This window comes from Eleutherodactylus coqui, chromosome 11, assembly GCF_035609145.1.
Source record: "Eleutherodactylus coqui strain aEleCoq1 chromosome 11, aEleCoq1.hap1, whole genome shotgun sequence".
Taxonomy (NCBI): Eukaryota; Metazoa; Chordata; class Amphibia; order Anura; family Eleutherodactylidae; genus Eleutherodactylus; species Eleutherodactylus coqui.
The window spans coordinates 21,251,432-21,269,834 of NC_089847.1; the positions used below are offsets into that span (position 1 = coordinate 21,251,432).

General features: G+C 40.9%; 1 protein-coding gene across 2 annotated transcripts in view; it reads left to right on the top strand.

Moving 5' to 3' along the window:
* LOC136582827 (uncharacterized) overlaps positions 1-18,403 on the top strand; it is a 219,436-nt gene that overhangs the window by 66,251 nt on the left and 134,782 nt on the right. For both annotated transcript variants that reach the window (XM_066584087.1, XM_066584088.1), the window contains 2 exons: positions 6,855-6,938; positions 16,557-16,640. In XM_066584087.1, coding sequence (XP_066440184.1) covers positions 6,855-6,938; positions 16,557-16,640 — 168 coding nt within the window. The remainder of the gene's footprint in view (positions 1-6,854; positions 6,939-16,556; positions 16,641-18,403) is intronic.

Sequence of the window (18,403 nt, forward strand, 5' to 3'; positions counted from 1 at the left end):
CTACCGCCACTCTGAGAGGCTCTGATTGATTTGTAGATCTCCTCTAGTGCCTCATCGTCTAGCGAGGAGGAATCAGATCTGTCGTCTCTGCCGCCGCTCTGAGAGGCTATGATTGGTTTGTAGAGCTCTTCTAGTGCTTCATAATCTAGTGAGGAGGAATCAGAACAGTTGGCACTACTGCCACTCTGAGAGGCTCTGATTGATTTGTAGAGCTCCTCTAGTGCCTCATGGTCTAGAGAACTGCTCTTACTGCTTGACCTCTGCTGAGATCTACACTCTTCTTTCTCTTCCCCCTTTTTGTCGTTTTTCTTGCTTTTAGATGATTCGTTGTCTGTTTGTAGGAAACAAATGCACACGTGTTAATATGTGAAATGATTATGAGTCTTCATTACTATCGCACAGCAACACATATTCATACGTAGTCAGATCATGAAACATACTACCTACATTATATTCACTAACGTTTAAAACTCTAAAGACATAAATACCATCTTGTATTTGGAGCTCTTGCACAGACATATGTGTTTCTATGGTTGTAGACCATATGATCTGAAAAGCTTATAAAAAGTTCCCATGAACATTCCCAGTTACTTCCCGATCTCCTACCTGTATTGCTGATGTGACTAGGCCCTGGCATTTCACCAGAAGCTCTTTGGCTTTCTTTGGTGCTGTCTGCCTTCTCCAGTCCATCCTCTCCATATTCCTGGATTTTTACTTTTACATCATCTTCTACTTTACACTCCAGTTCTTCTTCTCCATCCTGTTCTTCATCATCTGCATCGTAGTCCTGAATGTGCAGATCTTCTGTGATCTGAATCTGGCCCTGAATATGATCATACTCTGCCAGTATTTCCTGCTGACTAGTATAGTATTGGATGTGCAGATCTTCCTGGCTGTGGATCAGGTCAAGAAGGCGGTATTCTGCTTCTATTTCCTTTTCCACCAAACTGTCTGTCTCCACCACTTCTGCCTCCTTGTTGTCAGCAGTCTTGATGTTTTGATCTTCCTCCACATGTTCTTCCTTTACTTCAGTGGACGCTTTAGCTATAAAGAATATATCTACAGAAATAGGATAAGATGTCAAATGTTAAAACCTGAAACCTATTTTATATATTATGAATGATAAAGATGATATAACTAATGAATGATGGAATACATGTTTTGAGAACTTGAGAGAAGACCACCTCACCCAAGTACTTATATTTCAAGGGGATGCTTTTAGAAAACAACTCCTATTCATATCTTATATTAGGGCATCAAGCGTGGTTCCCTTGTAAAAGCATCTCATGCCCTGATGGATCCAAATATTCCTGGGCAGCCATGTATCTGAATGGTTGCCATATAATACTACATAAATAAGCTGTATTGTACCCACTCTACATCACCCACTTTGGTATAAGTCCATGTATATGCAATGTTACTAAGATATTAAAATAATGATGTATATCCGGACAAGCCCCAAACCACAGCTCTATTTCTTAACAAAATATTCAAATTTATCCTTAAAAAAATATATATAAAAACTAAATTCCACAACAAGGATTGTTACCACTGTGGGGCCCTAGCTGTACAAAATTACCCCTGGCAACTATTTGTTTTTTGAATATACAGAACTCGCCAAAGATATCCATTAATTTGTGATTGGCAGTTATAATGGGGGTCTGTAACTAAAAGCATAACCTTGTATTATATGAGAAGGTACATGATATCCTACCTTTGCTGTACTCTATGTTGATCCCACTGGGCCCAGGGAGTTCCTCTTCCATATTGATCCTGCTGGGATCTAAGAGTTCCTCCATGTTTATGTCTCTGGATCCTGGAAGTTCCTCCTCCATATTGATCCCGACAGGATTTGGGAGTTCTTCCATGTTTATATCTCTGGATCCTGGAAGTTTCTTCTCCATATTTATCCCGCTGGGACTTGGGACTTCCTCCATTGTTATTCCACTGGGTCCTGGGAGTTCTTCGGCACTTCTCTCTACTTGGATGCAAGTGCAGCAGCTCCTCATACACCCAGTAATCCTTGCCCAGGTTTTTTGTAGGCGTGCTAAAAACCAGTTCTTTTTTGGTTTCTTAGCTTTAATTGGCTCATTCTGGCCTTTACGGCCATCGTTCTTCTCTTCAGGAATGTGCTCGATCTTATCAGCTTCTTCCTGTAAATGGTTTGTCTTCTTTTTTGCCTTCATTATATCACAAAGGCAAAAATATAGAAAATATAGAAATCCAAAAGGATAGTCGCTCTCACTTATTCTCTGCTAGCTGCAGCAAGTGAATGCAAGGATTCTAACCCGTGCACTGGTATAAGAAGCCTTGTGCCATTGTGATGTCATCAACTTTCATTGTGATGTCACCTAATGGACTACTATTGTGATGTCATCTGCAATTGTGATGTCATCTGCAATTGTGATGTCATCATCTGTCTTGAGGAACATGCTCCAACTTGCCCACCATGTACATGTATGTGAATATATGTATATATCTATATCTATCTATATATATATATAAAGCTGAAAGCCCTCACTGACTCACTCACTGACTCCCGGACTGACTCACTCACTGACTGACTCGCCAAAAGTTCTCCAACTTCCCGATGTCGTAGAAACATGAATTTTGGCAAGAGGATAGATTATCTCCAAAATAGGAAAAGTAATATGGTCCCAACTCGATTATTCAATTCTAGCGCAAAAGAATTGGCGTCAAAATTTAACGTACATAATCTAAATCTCTCACTTCCCAATGTCATAGAAACTTAAAACTTGGCGCGGGCATTGAATATGTCATAAATAGGAAAAGTTAACGGGTCCCAACTTGATTATTCAATTCTATGCGCAAAAGAATTAGCATCCAAATTTTACGTACGGAATCTAATTCTTTCACTTTCTGATGTCATAGAAACTCGAAATTTGGCACTGGCATTGATTATGTCATAAATAGGAAAAGCTAATGGGTCCCAACTCGATTATTCAATTCTATGCGCAAAAGAATTAGCGTCCAAATTTTACGCACAGAATCTAATTTTCTCACATAGAAACTTAAAATTTGGCATGGGCATTGAATATGTCATAAATAGGAAAAACTAACAGGTGCCAACTCAATTATTCAATTCTATGCGCAAAAGAATTAGCGTCAAAATTTTACGTACGGAATGTATTTTTCTCACTTTCCAGTGTCATAGAAACGTGAAATTTGGCACGAGCATTGATCTATATATATATAAAATTGAATGTATGTCTGTATGCGTGTGTGTCTGTTTGTCCTTTATGCGCTACTACGCCATTCATCCGATCGCCCGCGGGGTGGCTTGATAGAATGCCTGTCCGATCGCAGCAGGATGTAATGCTATGTAATGCATACATACACCGAAACAGGATTTAGCTTAAACATCCACACCCACTGAAATAGGGGAATCCCACCCAGACTTTTATGCTAGCTTGCATACACCGAAACAGGACTACTTGAGGTTTACATCTTCATTATCTCCTCCTTTACTCTCCAGCTCTTCTTCTCCGTTATGTCGTTCTTCATGCTGACCACCATAGTACTGGATGTACTCTGGATCAGGTCGTGAATGCGATCATACGCTGCCAGTATTTCCTGCTGACTAGCAGGGTACTTGGACGCACAGATCTTCTAGGCTGCGGATCAGGTCATGAAGATGATGATATTCTGCTTGTACTTTTTGTCCCACAACGCTGTCTGGCATCAGTTCTGTCTCCTGGTCATCAGCCTGGATTTGGTTTTCTTCCAAATTGTCCTCCTTTTCCTCCTCTATATTTCGCAGGCGTGCTTAGAACCGTTCATTTTTTTGTTTCTAAGCTTCACTTGGCTTTTGCTGGCCGTCATCTTCACAATTCTTTTTTGTTTTAGGTATCTCCTCGATCTTATCTGCTTCTTACTGCTAACAATTTCTCTTCTTTTTTGCCTTTATTGTATCACAAAGGCAAATATGTAGAAGATATAGAAATGCGCAGATTGTTTCTCCCACTTGCAATCTGCTGGCTGCAGCAAGTGAATGCAATGGTTATTAGATGTGCAAAAGAATATTCCGCTACCTGCCATTCTGATGTCACGACGGCCATTGTGATGTCATCAACCATCTTAAGGAACGTTCTCCAACATGTCCAAATATTCAGCATGCAACAACATGATGTTCTGGTTTCTTCCATAAGGCAGTTGATGACATCACAATGGTAGCACAGGAGGATAATTACTAGTTATTTTTTAAGACCGCGCTTTAGAATATTTCACTGCTTAAGGACTATACCATGGAGGGAGGAGGAAGAGTGGGAGCCGCAAAGGTAGTGTGAAAAGAAAACAATAGAGTTTTTGGGGAGAGGGGTATGGGAGCACCAGGTCCAGGTAACCGATACAAGGAACCTGAAAATTGGGTCGGGGGAACTTTGACCAATTTGATTTCTATATCCCAGAGAATTTAGGATCTCAATCCAGTAGTGCCATGTTTTTGGAAAACTTATCCAGCAAGTCTTTGATAGATGCTGTAAGTTCTTCCATCTCCATCGTCTTGTGGATCACGTGAAACCAGATCGAGATAGAGGGAGGGGAAGCTTGTCGCCATAGCTTCGGAATGCATGCCCTAGCTGCATTAACCAGATGTCTGACCACAGAGCTCCTATAGAAGTATGGGGGGATGTCACTAAGGTGCAGGAGGAAGAATGTGAGTGATTTTGGAAGAGCAAAGTCCGTAAATTTTGAGATAATGTGCCATACCTCTGACCAGAAACCCGACAACACCGGGCACTCCCAGAATATATGAAGTATAGTTCCCTGATCTGTTCCGCATCTCCAACAAAGCAGAGAAGCAGATGGTATCATTTTATATAGATGAGAGGGCACCCTGTACCACTGTCAGAGAATTTTGAATCCAGTTTCCTGAATCTTAGTAGAGATGGAGGATTTATGTGTAAAGGAGTAGATTTTAGCTAATGTTCTGGTGTAAACGATAGCGACAGATCTCTTTCCCATGTGAGGATATATGGAGGGGGTAGAGTCTCTACATGCGTAGTTAGTATGTTATATATGCATGAGCAGGTGTGACGAGACGGACCAGACCCACTGCAGAGTTGTTCGAAGGGAGTCATTGCTTTGGCGGGGGGCAAAGAAAGAAGAAAGTGTCTGATTTGGAGGCTCTGCCAGTAGTACAGGGATGTGGGTTCTGTAATGTTTGTCATGTAGTGGGGTGTTTGCGGCCTTGATGAGGTAGATTGTCTTGAGTTAGGATGCGTTCACATGTAGCTGGTTTGGTGCAAAATTTTATGCAGATCTGCAGCAGATTTCAATCTTACAAATGAATCCGTGTTGAAAGGGTGAAATCTGCACCGCATCAGCTACATGTGAATGCACCCTTAACCCCTTGAGTGGCGGGTTTCCTACGACCCTGTCGTACCCACCAGGGCAGGTTTTTTAAATGGTCTAATCATTGAATTTCAACTAATTTTGCAGTCGAGTTCCAAGAGCCATAACTTTTTCATTTTTCCATTGACACAGCCATATGAGGGCTTGTTTTTTGCAGGACAAGTTGTACTTTTTGATGGCATCATTTTTGGGTATATATAATGTATTGCATAACTTTTGTAAAAACATTTGTAGGGAGATTGGGGGAAAAAAATAAATTCTGCCATTCCTTTTTTGGATTTCATTTGTACGGCGTTCAACATGCAGAATAAATAATGTGATATCATTATTCTCTGAGTCAGCACCATTCTGGCGATAGCAAGTTTATACAGTTTTTATGTTTCGGGGAGGAAAAAAGAAATGGGGAAAAAAGAAAAAAGGGGCCATGTCATTAAGGGGTTAAATAATGTACCAACTTCCTTCTCTGGGTCATTACGACGCAGGGATACCACATGTGTGATTTTATTTTACATTTTTTACAAAGTAAAGGGAGACAAGTGTTTTTATTTTTATTTTTTTTATAATTTTTTCACTTTTGTTTTTTTTTTTAACTTTTTTTTAAATTTTTGTCCCTTTAGGGGACTTCCACAGGGACCCATCAGGACCCCCTGATCACTTTCCGGGGGTCTGATGGGGACAGCCCTTTACATGCTGCAGTGACAGCCCTTTACATGCTGCAGTCACATAGACTGCAGCATGTAAAGGGTTAACACAGCAGAGATCAGAGGTTTTCTCTGATCTCTGCTGTAAGAGCTGGTGCCTGCTTGTCCTCTGACACCCAAGCACCAGCTCTCCCTGCCACAGAGACAGTCGGCTTGCTTCTGACAAGCCGATGGTCTCTATAGCAACCTGTAAACAAAGCAGGAGACTTAGAAGCAGGAGATTGCCGGCATTGGCCTACCGATTCACTACACCTGCTGTCTGACTGGTCAGTGCTGCTTATGTGATTGGTACTGGCCAATCAGAGAGTAGCATACAGTGTGCATTAGGTAGTGAGAAGATTAACTGAAAGCGAGATGTGGAATTGGCGGAGAACGACAACAAGAGGTATTTTGTCCCAGGACCAGAGGCTTGTACTAAAGGGAACGTGTCATCAATTATAAGCACCATAAACTAAGTTTATTGGCTTGCAGGTCAGGGCGGAGGTCCAGGAATGTGCTTTTTGTATTTACCCGGCTCTCGGTTCCCTCGCTGTCAACCCTGGAAACTGGCACTCGGTCTGCGCATCGAACTCTGCGGTCAGTGCGTGCGCACACCAATAAAGAAGAGTGTGCATGCGCCCGCTGCCTGCACCTGTACCTCAGCTGGACTTTCTATGCTGCTTATAAGTGATGACAGGTTCCCTTTAACTCCATATTTTAGCAGGTGGCTGACACGAAAAGTAAGATTTGGCGCGTTTTAATCCATCAATTAGCTTTTAGTAACTCATGTATTTTTTGCAGCTGGATATGAAATATTTGTCTCCATTGTTACTGGCATATGAAGATAGAATTAATGAGAAGGATAATGTGACCCTGGCAGTTGAGGTGAGTTGTAATTTACATTCGCGCATTTGCTTTACTTGAAGTTCTCATTCTAGGGTGTATTCACACTGACAATCGTATCACCCTGTCTAAACAATTGACAAAATTTGGCTGCGCTGTGTGATTAAGCCCATAGAGATTTCTTCTCAAAGGTTAGGTAATTGTTTAAAAAAGTTGTCCAGAAAAACATGGCTGCTCTGTTCCGGAAACAACGCCACAGCTGACCATGGATATTGCCTGGTATTGCAGTTAAGCTCCATTACAGTGAATGGGACTTTGTGAGTTGTGACATTGCTTTTGGAAGAAAGCAGCTATGTCTTTCTAATTCTGGACAGCCCCTTCAGGACACGGCCTATTTTGGCCACGAGGATTCAACCATTTTGGGGGGATTTTCCAACTTCACTTTTCAAAAGCCACAACTTTTTTATTTTTCCGTCATCATGGCCATATGAGGGCTTGTTTTTTGTGTGGCAAACTGAAATTTTTATTTGTACCATTTTTGGGTGCATATAATGTATTGTAAAACTTTTATTATTTTCTTTTCCTTTGAAAGCAGAGAGAGAAAACACATTAATTCTGCCATTGTTTTTTTTTTTTAACCCGCTGCCTCTCTTTCCTTTATATTCTAACTCTCCCTGGTACCAATCCAACCAAACATAATGTACTATATGTGGGAATAATGAAAATATAGATATTTTGTATAGATGTTTTTATACATTTATTAATGCATGAAAGATGTTTTTATCATACAGTGAACAGAAAGGAGCAGATTATATTGATTCTGCTCTTCAGGCCTTGGCTTACTCTTGTGGTGTTTTTGGAAATCCAGGTGCAGATCACACATAGGTGACACTTTCCAGGATTCCTACAACACGCCACATTCATCCTTTGGGCCTTCTGTTTGTCAAGTCCAATGGGTGAAGGAGCTGCTTTTTTCCTTCTTAGCAGCTTCCTTCCGTTGTCATCACCACTTTGTAGATGAGATTTCCAGATGCTTACATAGCAAGCAAGTAAGGTTGAAAGAAGTCTTTTAAAAAATAAATAAAAAAAATAAATTTTTGATTTCAACCTGTAATACATAGCAAGCAAGTAAGGTTGAAAGAAGTCTTTTAAAAAATAAATAAAAAAAATAAATTTTTGATTTCAACCTGTAATACATAGCAAGCAAGTAAGGTTGAAAGAAGTCTTTTAAAAAATAAATAAAAAAAATAAATTTTTGATTTCAACCTGTAATTACTTACTATGTTAACCCAGAGGGAGGCGAAAACCCCCTGAGGATTGTTGGTTTGCCCTCATATTAGGGGAAAAAATTCCTCCCTGACCCCAAATATGGCAATCAGAATGATTCCCTGGGTTGTCGGAGCTCGAATCTACGTGGATGTTAAGTGGTGGATATTCTATAGGGTCGTCTGGTCCGGTATATAGAAAAAGTGTGGTTTAATGTTATGAAGAGATCATGAAGATATGATGGAAGCTGAGTGGGTCGTCCACCAGCTTTGCTTGTTGACCACTCAGCTTTCTTCATTAATGAATGGCTTCATTGTTGACGGGATGATATTGTTGTGACCAATCTGGACATACAAAGCTGAATGCTGTGAATATTTTCTGGTCTTCAGGTCTTATACTGTTTGGCATTTCCATGTAGTCCAGAGTTTGATCCGTATTCACGTCAACAGAAGCTGCTGTCATGATTGCTGGTGGTTCCATTCTTCTGGCTTCCACATCTTCCCAATTGATGCCAGAAAAAAATTGATGCTTCTTGATGTCTCCTCTTACTCCTAGGCGATAGTCCTGATCTTTACACAGCAGCTCTTCTAAGATGGCCACTTTGACAGGAGTCAGATACTCTGGGTAGAGTGGATTAAACTCGATGGTGAACAACATAATGTCCATGGGATTATCTCCAGGAAAAGCCTCCTTTTTTGTGAACAGGTTATACAGAATCACACCTATGGCAAAATAATCTGCCCCTCGTCCATGTTCTTTGCCCATGATCATTTCTGGGGAAAAATATCCTGGTGTACCTTTAAGGCTTTCTTTGATCCTCTCATACACACCCATTACAGCAAAGCCAAAGTCCGTTATTTTGATATGGCCGTCTACAGTCAGAAGGATGTTTGCTGGCTTCAGGTCCCGGTGTATGATGTTTTTCTTGTGTAGGAACTGAGTGCCACAGATCACTTCTGCCATAATAAATTGTATTGTGGGGGTATCAAGAGGAAAGTTCTTGTGTAGAAAATCAAACAGGTCCCCTCTGATGGCCAATTCCAATACATAGTAGACACATTTTTCTGTGTGGAAGGCGGCCAGGCCATGAATCAGGAACGGGCTCTCGTGGGATAGTTCTAAGATATCTCTCTCTACAAAACTGTGCCCATGCTCCGTGAACAAACATTTGTTTGACACTTTAAGGGCAACACATTCTTTGCGGATGATATCACTTGCCAACAAGACTTCTCCAAAGCCTCCTTCTCCCAGTTTCTGATGGAATGTAAAAGACTGTAATGTTAGGGGTACTGTGTCAGATCTTTCTTTGTCAGGTTGCTCGAGTTTCTCTAAGCAGATGTCGCTTGTGTAGAGTTCCTCATCATGGCTACTGCCGCTCTCAGAGGCTCTAATTAATTTGTAGAGCTCCTCTAGTGCCTCATCGTCTAGCGAGGAGGAATCAGATCTGTCGGCACTACTGCCACTCTGAGAGGCTCTAATTAATTTGTAGAGCTCCTCTAGTGCCTCATCGTCTAGCGAGGAGGAATCAGATCTGTCGGCACTACCGCCACTCTGAGAGGCTCTGATTGATTTGTAGATCTCCTCTAGTGCCTCATCGTCTAGCGAGGAGGAATCAGATCTGTCGTCTCTGCCGCCGCTCTGAGAGGCTATGATTGGTTTGTAGAGCTCTTCTAGTGCTTCATAATCTAGTGAGGAGGAATCAGAACAGTTGGCACTACTGCCACTCTGAGAGGCTCTGATTGATTTGTAGAGCTCCTCTAGTGCCTCATGGTCTAGAGAACTGCTCTTACTGCTTGACCTCTGCTGAGATCTACACTCTTCTTTCTCTTCCCCCTTTTTGTCGTTTTTCTTGCTTTTAGATGATTCGTTGTCTGTTTGTAGGAAACAAATGCACACGTGTTAATATGTGAAATGATTATGAGTCTTCATTACTATCGCACAGCAACACATATTCATACGTAGTCAGATCATGAAACATACTACCTACATTATATTCACTAACGTTTAAAACTCTAAAGACATAAATACCATCTTGTATTTGGAGCTCTTGCACAGACATATGTGTTTCTATGGTTGTAGACCATATGATCTGAAAAGCTTATAAAAAGTTCCCATGAACATTCCCAGTTACTTCCCGATCTCCTACCTGTATTGCTGATGTGACTAGGCCCTGGCATTTCACCAGAAGCTCTTTGGCTTTCTTTGGTGCTGTCTGCCTTCTCCAGTCCATCCTCTCCATATTCCTGGATTTTTACTTTTACATCATCTTCTACTTTACACTCCAGTTCTTCTTCTCCATCCTGTTCTTCATCATCTGCATCGTAGTCCTGAATGTGCAGATCTTCTGTGATCTGAATCTGGCCCTGAATATGATCATACTCTGCCAGTATTTCCTGCTGACTAGTATAGTATTGGATGTGCAGATCTTCCTGGCTGTGGATCAGGTCAAGAAGGCGGTATTCTGCTTCTATTTCCTTTTCCACCAAACTGTCTGTCTCCACCACTTCTGCCTCCTTGTTGTCAGCAGTCTTGATGTTTTGATCTTCCTCCACATGTTCTTCCTTTACTTCAGTGGACGCTTTAGCTATAAAGAATATATCTACAGAAATAGGATAAGATGTCAAATGTTAAAACCTGAAACCTATTTTATATATTATGAATGATAAAGATGATATAACTAATGAATGATGGAATACATGTTTTGAGAACTTGAGAGAAGACCACCTCACCCAAGTACTTATATTTCAAGGGGATGCTTTTAGAAAACAACTCCTATTCATATCTTATATTAGGGCATCAAGCGTGGTTCCCTTGTAAAAGCATCTCATGCCCTGATGGATCCAAATATTCCTGGGCAGCCATGTATCTGAATGGTTGCCATATAATACTACATAAATAAGCTGTATTGTACCCACTCTACATCACCCACTTTGGTATAAGTCCATGTATATGCAATGTTACTAAGATATTAAAATAATGATGTATATCCGGACAAGCCCCAAACCACAGCTCTATTTCTTAACAAAATATTCAAATTTATCCTTAAAAAAATATATATAAAAACTAAATTCCACAACAAGGATTGTTACCACTGTGGGGCCCTAGCTGTACAAAATTACCCCTGGCAACTATTTGTTTTTTGAATATACAGAACTCGCCAAAGATATCCATTAATTTGTGATTGGCAGTTATAATGGGGGTCTGTAACTAAAAGCATAACCTTGTATTATATGAGAAGGTACATGATATCCTACCTTTGCTGTACTCTATGTTGATCCCACTGGGCCCAGGGAGTTCCTCTTCCATATTGATCCTGCTGGGATCTAAGAGTTCCTCCATGTTTATGTCTCTGGATCCTGGAAGTTCCTCCTCCATATTGATCCCGACAGGATTTGGGAGTTCTTCCATGTTTATATCTCTGGATCCTGGAAGTTTCTTCTCCATATTTATCCCGCTGGGACTTGGGACTTCCTCCATTGTTATTCCACTGGGTCCTGGGAGTTCTTCGGCACTTCTCTCTACTTGGATGCAAGTGCAGCAGCTCCTCATACACCCAGTAATCCTTGCCCAGGTTTTTTGTAGGCGTGCTAAAAACCAGTTCTTTTTTGGTTTCTTAGCTTTAATTGGCTCATTCTGGCCTTTACGGCCATCGTTCTTCTCTTCAGGAATGTGCTCGATCTTATCAGCTTCTTCCTGTAAATGGTTTGTCTTCTTTTTTGCCTTCATTATATCACAAAGGCAAAAATATAGAAAATATAGAAATCCAAAAGGATAGTCGCTCTCACTTATTCTCTGCTAGCTGCAGCAAGTGAATGCAAGGATTCTAACCCGTGCACTGGTATAAGAAGCCTTGTGCCATTGTGATGTCATCAACTTTCATTGTGATGTCACCTAATGGACTACTATTGTGATGTCATCTGCAATTGTGATGTCATCTGCAATTGTGATGTCATCATCTGTCTTGAGGAACATGCTCCAACTTGCCCACCATGTACATGTATGTGAATATATGTATATATCTATATCTATCTATATATATATATAAAGCTGAAAGCCCTCACTGACTCACTCACTGACTCCCGGACTGACTCACTCACTGACTGACTCGCCAAAAGTTCTCCAACTTCCCGATGTCGTAGAAACATGAATTTTGGCAAGAGGATAGATTATCTCCAAAATAGGAAAAGTAATATGGTCCCAACTCGATTATTCAATTCTAGCGCAAAAGAATTGGCGTCAAAATTTAACGTACATAATCTAAATCTCTCACTTCCCAATGTCATAGAAACTTAAAACTTGGCGCGGGCATTGAATATGTCATAAATAGGAAAAGTTAACGGGTCCCAACTTGATTATTCAATTCTATGCGCAAAAGAATTAGCATCCAAATTTTACGTACGGAATCTAATTCTTTCACTTTCTGATGTCATAGAAACTCGAAATTTGGCACTGGCATTGATTATGTCATAAATAGGAAAAGCTAATGGGTCCCAACTCGATTATTCAATTCTATGCGCAAAAGAATTAGCGTCCAAATTTTACGCACAGAATCTAATTTTCTCACATAGAAACTTAAAATTTGGCATGGGCATTGAATATGTCATAAATAGGAAAAACTAACAGGTGCCAACTCAATTATTCAATTCTATGCGCAAAAGAATTAGCGTCAAAATTTTACGTACGGAATGTATTTTTCTCACTTTCCAGTGTCATAGAAACGTGAAATTTGGCACGAGCATTGATCTATATATATATAAAATTGAATGTATGTCTGTATGCGTGTGTGTCTGTTTGTCCTTTATGCGCTACTACGCCATTCATCCGATCGCCCGCGGGGTGGCTTGATAGAATGCCTGTCCGATCGCAGCAGGATGTAATGCTATGTAATGCATACATACACCGAAACAGGATTTAGCTTAAACATCCACACCCACTGAAATAGGGGAATCCCACCCAGACTTTTATGCTAGCTTGCATACACCGAAACAGGACTACTTGAGGTTTACATCTTCATTATCTCCTCCTTTACTCTCCAGCTCTTCTTCTCCGTTATGTCGTTCTTCATGCTGACCACCATAGTACTGGATGTACTCTGGATCAGGTCGTGAATGCGATCATACGCTGCCAGTATTTCCTGCTGACTAGCAGGGTACTTGGACGCACAGATCTTCTAGGCTGCGGATCAGGTCATGAAGATGATGATATTCTGCTTGTACTTTTTGTCCCACAACGCTGTCTGGCATCAGTTCTGTCTCCTGGTCATCAGCCTGGATTTGGTTTTCTTCCAAATTGTCCTCCTTTTCCTCCTCTATATTTCGCAGGCGTGCTTAGAACCGTTCATTTTTTTGTTTCTAAGCTTCACTTGGCTTTTGCTGGCCGTCATCTTCACAATTCTTTTTTGTTTTAGGTATCTCCTCGATCTTATCTGCTTCTTACTGCTAACAATTTCTCTTCTTTTTTGCCTTTATTGTATCACAAAGGCAAATATGTAGAAGATATAGAAATGCGCAGATTGTTTCTCCCACTTGCAATCTGCTGGCTGCAGCAAGTGAATGCAATGGTTATTAGATGTGCAAAAGAATATTCCGCTACCTGCCATTCTGATGTCACGACGGCCATTGTGATGTCATCAACCATCTTAAGGAACGTTCTCCAACATGTCCAAATATTCAGCATGCAACAACATGATGTTCTGGTTTCTTCCATAAGGCAGTTGATGACATCACAATGGTAGCACAGGAGGATAATTACTAGTTATTTTTTAAGACCGCGCTTTAGAATATTTCACTGCTTAAGGACTATACCATGGAGGGAGGAGGAAGAGTGGGAGCCGCAAAGGTAGTGTGAAAAGAAAACAATAGAGTTTTTGGGGAGAGGGGTATGGGAGCACCAGGTCCAGGTAACCGATACAAGGAACCTGAAAATTGGGTCGGGGGAACTTTGACCAATTTGATTTCTATATCCCAGAGAATTTAGGATCTCAATCCAGTAGTGCCATGTTTTTGGAAAACTTATCCAGCAAGTCTTTGATAGATGCTGTAAGTTCTTCCATCTCCATCGTCTTGTGGATCACGTGAAACCAGATCGAGATAGAGGGAGGGGAAGCTTGTCGCCATAGCTTCGGAATGCATGCCCTAGCTGCATTAACCAGATGTCTGACCACAGAGCTCCTATAGAAGTATGGGGGGATGTCACTAAGGTGCAGGAGGAAGAATGTGAGTGATTTTGGAAGAGCAAAGTCCGTAAATTTTGAGATAATGTGCCATACCTCTGACCAGAAACCCGACAACACCGGGCACTCCCAGAATATATGAAGTATAGTTCCCTGATCTGTTCCGCATCTCCAACAAAGCAGAGAAGCAGATGGTATCATTTTATATAGATGAGAGGGCACCCTGTACCACTGTCAGAGAATTTTGAATCCAGTTTCCTGAATCTTAGTAGAGATGGAGGATTTATGTGTAAAGGAGTAGATTTTAGCTAATGTTCTGGTGTAAACGATAGCGACAGATCTCTTTCCCATGTGAGGATATATGGAGGGGGTAGAGTCTCTACATGCGTAGTTAGTATGTTATATATGCATGAGCAGGTGTGACGAGACGGACCAGACCCACTGCAGAGTTGTTCGAAGGGAGTCATTGCTTTGGCGGGGGGCAAAGAAAGAAGAAAGTGTCTGATTTGGAGGCTCTGCCAGTAGTACAGGGATGTGGGTTCTGTAATGTTTGTCATGTAGTGGGGTGTTTGCGGCCTTGATGAGGTAGATTGTCTTGAGTTAGGATGCGTTCACATGTAGCTGGTTTGGTGCAAAATTTTATGCAGATCTGCAGCAGATTTCAATCTTACAAATGAATCCGTGTTGAAAGGGTGAAATCTGCACCGCATCAGCTACATGTGAATGCACCCTTAACCCCTTGAGTGGCGGGTTTCCTACGACCCTGTCGTACCCACCAGGGCAGGTTTTTTAAATGGTCTAATCATTGAATTTCAACTAATTTTGCAGTCGAGTTCCAAGAGCCATAACTTTTTCATTTTTCCATTGACACAGCCATATGAGGGCTTGTTTTTTGCAGGACAAGTTGTACTTTTTGATGGCATCATTTTTGGGTATATATAATGTATTGCATAACTTTTGTAAAAACATTTGTAGGGAGATTGGGGGAAAAAAATAAATTCTGCCATTCCTTTTTTGGATTTCATTTGTACGGCGTTCAACATGCAGAATAAATAATGTGATATCATTATTCTCTGAGTCAGCACCATTCTGGCGATAGCAAGTTTATACAGTTTTTATGTTTCGGGGAGGAAAAAAGAAATGGGGAAAAAAGAAAAAAGGGGCCATGTCATTAAGGGGTTAAATAATGTACCAACTTCCTTCTCTGGGTCATTACGACGCAGGGATACCACATGTGTGATTTTATTTTACATTTTTTACAAAGTAAAGGGAGACAAGTGTTTTTATTTTTATTTTTTTTATAATTTTTTCACTTTTGTTTTTTTTTTTAACTTTTTTTTAAATTTTTGTCCCTTTAGGGGACTTCCACAGGGACCCATCAGGACCCCCTGATCACTTTCCGGGGGTCTGATGGGGACAGCCCTTTACATGCTGCAGTGACAGCCCTTTACATGCTGCAGTCACATAGACTGCAGCATGTAAAGGGTTAACACAGCAGAGATCAGAGGTTTTCTCTGATCTCTGCTGTAAGAGCTGGTGCCTGCTTGTCCTCTGACACCCAAGCACCAGCTCTCCCTGCCACAGAGACAGTCGGCTTGCTTCTGACAAGCCGATGGTCTCTATAGCAACCTGTAAACAAAGCAGGAGACTTAGAAGCAGGAGATTGCCGGCATTGGCCTACCGATTCACTACACCTGCTGTCTGACTGGTCAGTGCTGCTTATGTGATTGGTACTGGCCAATCAGAGAGTAGCATACAGTGTGCATTAGGTAGTGAGAAGATTAACTGAAAGCGAGATGTGGAATTGGCGGAGAACGACAACAAGAGGTATTTTGTCCCAGGACCAGAGGCTTGTACTAAAGGGAACGTGTCATCAATTATAAGCACCATAAACTAAGTTTATTGGCTTGCAGGTCAGGGCGGAGGTCCAGGAATGTGCTTTTTGTATTTACCCGGCTCTCGGTTCCCTCGCTGTCAACCCTGGAAACTGGCACTCGGTCTGCGCATCGAACTCTGCGGTCAGTGCGTGCGCACACCAATAAAGAAGAGTGTGCATGCGCCCGCTGCCTGCACCTGTACCTCAGCTGGACTTTCTATGCTGCTTATAAGTGATGACAGGTTCCCTTTAACTCCATATTTTAGCAGGTGGCTGACACGAAAAGTAAGATTTGGCGCGTTTTAATCCATCAATTAGCTTTTAGTAACTCATGTATTTTTTGCAGCTGGATATGAAATATTTGTCTCCATTGTTACTGGCATATGAAGATAGAATTAATGAGAAGGATAATGTGACCCTGGCAGTTGAGGTGAGTTGTAATTTACATTCGCGCATTTGCTTTACTTGAAGTTCTCATTCTAGGGTGTATTCACACTGACAATCGTATCACCCTGTCTAAACAATTGACAAAATTTGGCTGCGCTGTGTGATTAAGCCCATAGAGATTTCTTCTCAAAGGTTAGGTAATTGTTTAAAAAAGTTGTCCAGAAAAACATGGCTGCTCTGTTCCGGAAACAACGCCACAGCTGACCATGGATATTGCCTGGTATTGCAGTTAAGCTCCATTACAGTGAATGGGACTTTGTGAGTTGTGACATTGCTTTTGGAAGAAAGCAGCTATGTCTTTCTAATTCTGGACAGCCCCTTCAGGACACGGCCTATTTTGGCCACGAGGATTCAACCATTTTGGGGGGATTTTCCAACTTCACTTTTCAAAAGCCACAACTTTTTTATTTTTCCGTCATCATGGCCATATGAGGGCTTGTTTTTTGTGTGGCAAACTGAAATTTTTATTTGTACCATTTTTGGGTGCATATAATGTATTGTAAAACTTTTATTATTTTCTTTTCCTTTGAAAGCAGAGAGAGAAAACACATTAATTCTGCCATTGTTTTTTTTTTTTAACCCGCTGCCTCTCTTTCCTTTATATTCTAACTCTCCCTGGTACCAATCCAACCAAACATAATGTACTATATGTGGGAATAATGAAAATATAGATATTTTGTATAGATGTTTTTATACATTTATTAATGCATGAAAGATGTTTTTATCATACAGTGAACAGAAAGGAGCAGATTATATTGATTCTGCTCTTCAGGCCTTGGCTTACTCTTGTGGTGTTTTTGGAAATCCAGGTGCAGATCACACATAGGTGACACTTTCCAGGATTCCTACAACACGCCACATTCATCCTTTGGGCCTTCTGTTTGTCAAGTCCAATGGGTGAAGGAGCTGCTTTTTTCCTTCTTAGCAGCTTCCTTCCGTTGTCATCACCACTTTGTAGATGAGATTTCCAGATGCTTACATAGCAAGCAAGTAAGGTTGAAAGAAGTCTTTTAAAAAATAAATAAAAAAAATAAATTTTTGATTTCAACCTGTAATACATAGCAAGCAAGTAAGGTTGAAAGAAGTCTTTTAAAAAATAAATAAAAAAAATAAATTTTTGATTTCAACCTGTAATACATAGCAAGCAAGTAAGGTTGAAAGAAGTCTTTTAAAAAATAAATAAAAAAAATAAATTTTTGATTTCAACCTGTAATTACTTACTATGTTAACCCAGAGGGAGGCGAAAACCCCCTGAGGATTGTTGGTTTGCCCTCATATTAGGGGAAAAAATTCCTCCCTGACCCCAAATATGGCAATCAGAATGATTCCCTGGGTTGTCGGAGCTCGAATCTACGTGGATGTTAAGTGGTGGATATTCTATAGGGTCGTCTGGTCCGGTATATAGAAAAAGTGTGGTTTAATGTTATGAAGAGATCATGAAGATATGATGGAAGCTGAGTAGGTCGTCCACCAGCTTTGCTTGTTGACCACTCAGCTTTCTTCATTAATGAATGGCTTCATTGTTGACGGGATGATATTGTTGTGACCAATCTGGACATACAAAGCTGAATGCTGTGAATATTTTCTGGTCTTCAGGTCTTATACTGTTTGGCATTTCCATGTAGTCCAGAGTTTGATCCGTATTCACGTCAACAGAAGCTGCTGTCATGATTGCTGGTGGTTCCATTCTTCTGGCTTCCACATCTTCCCAATTGATGCCAGAAAAAAATTGATGCTTCTTGATGT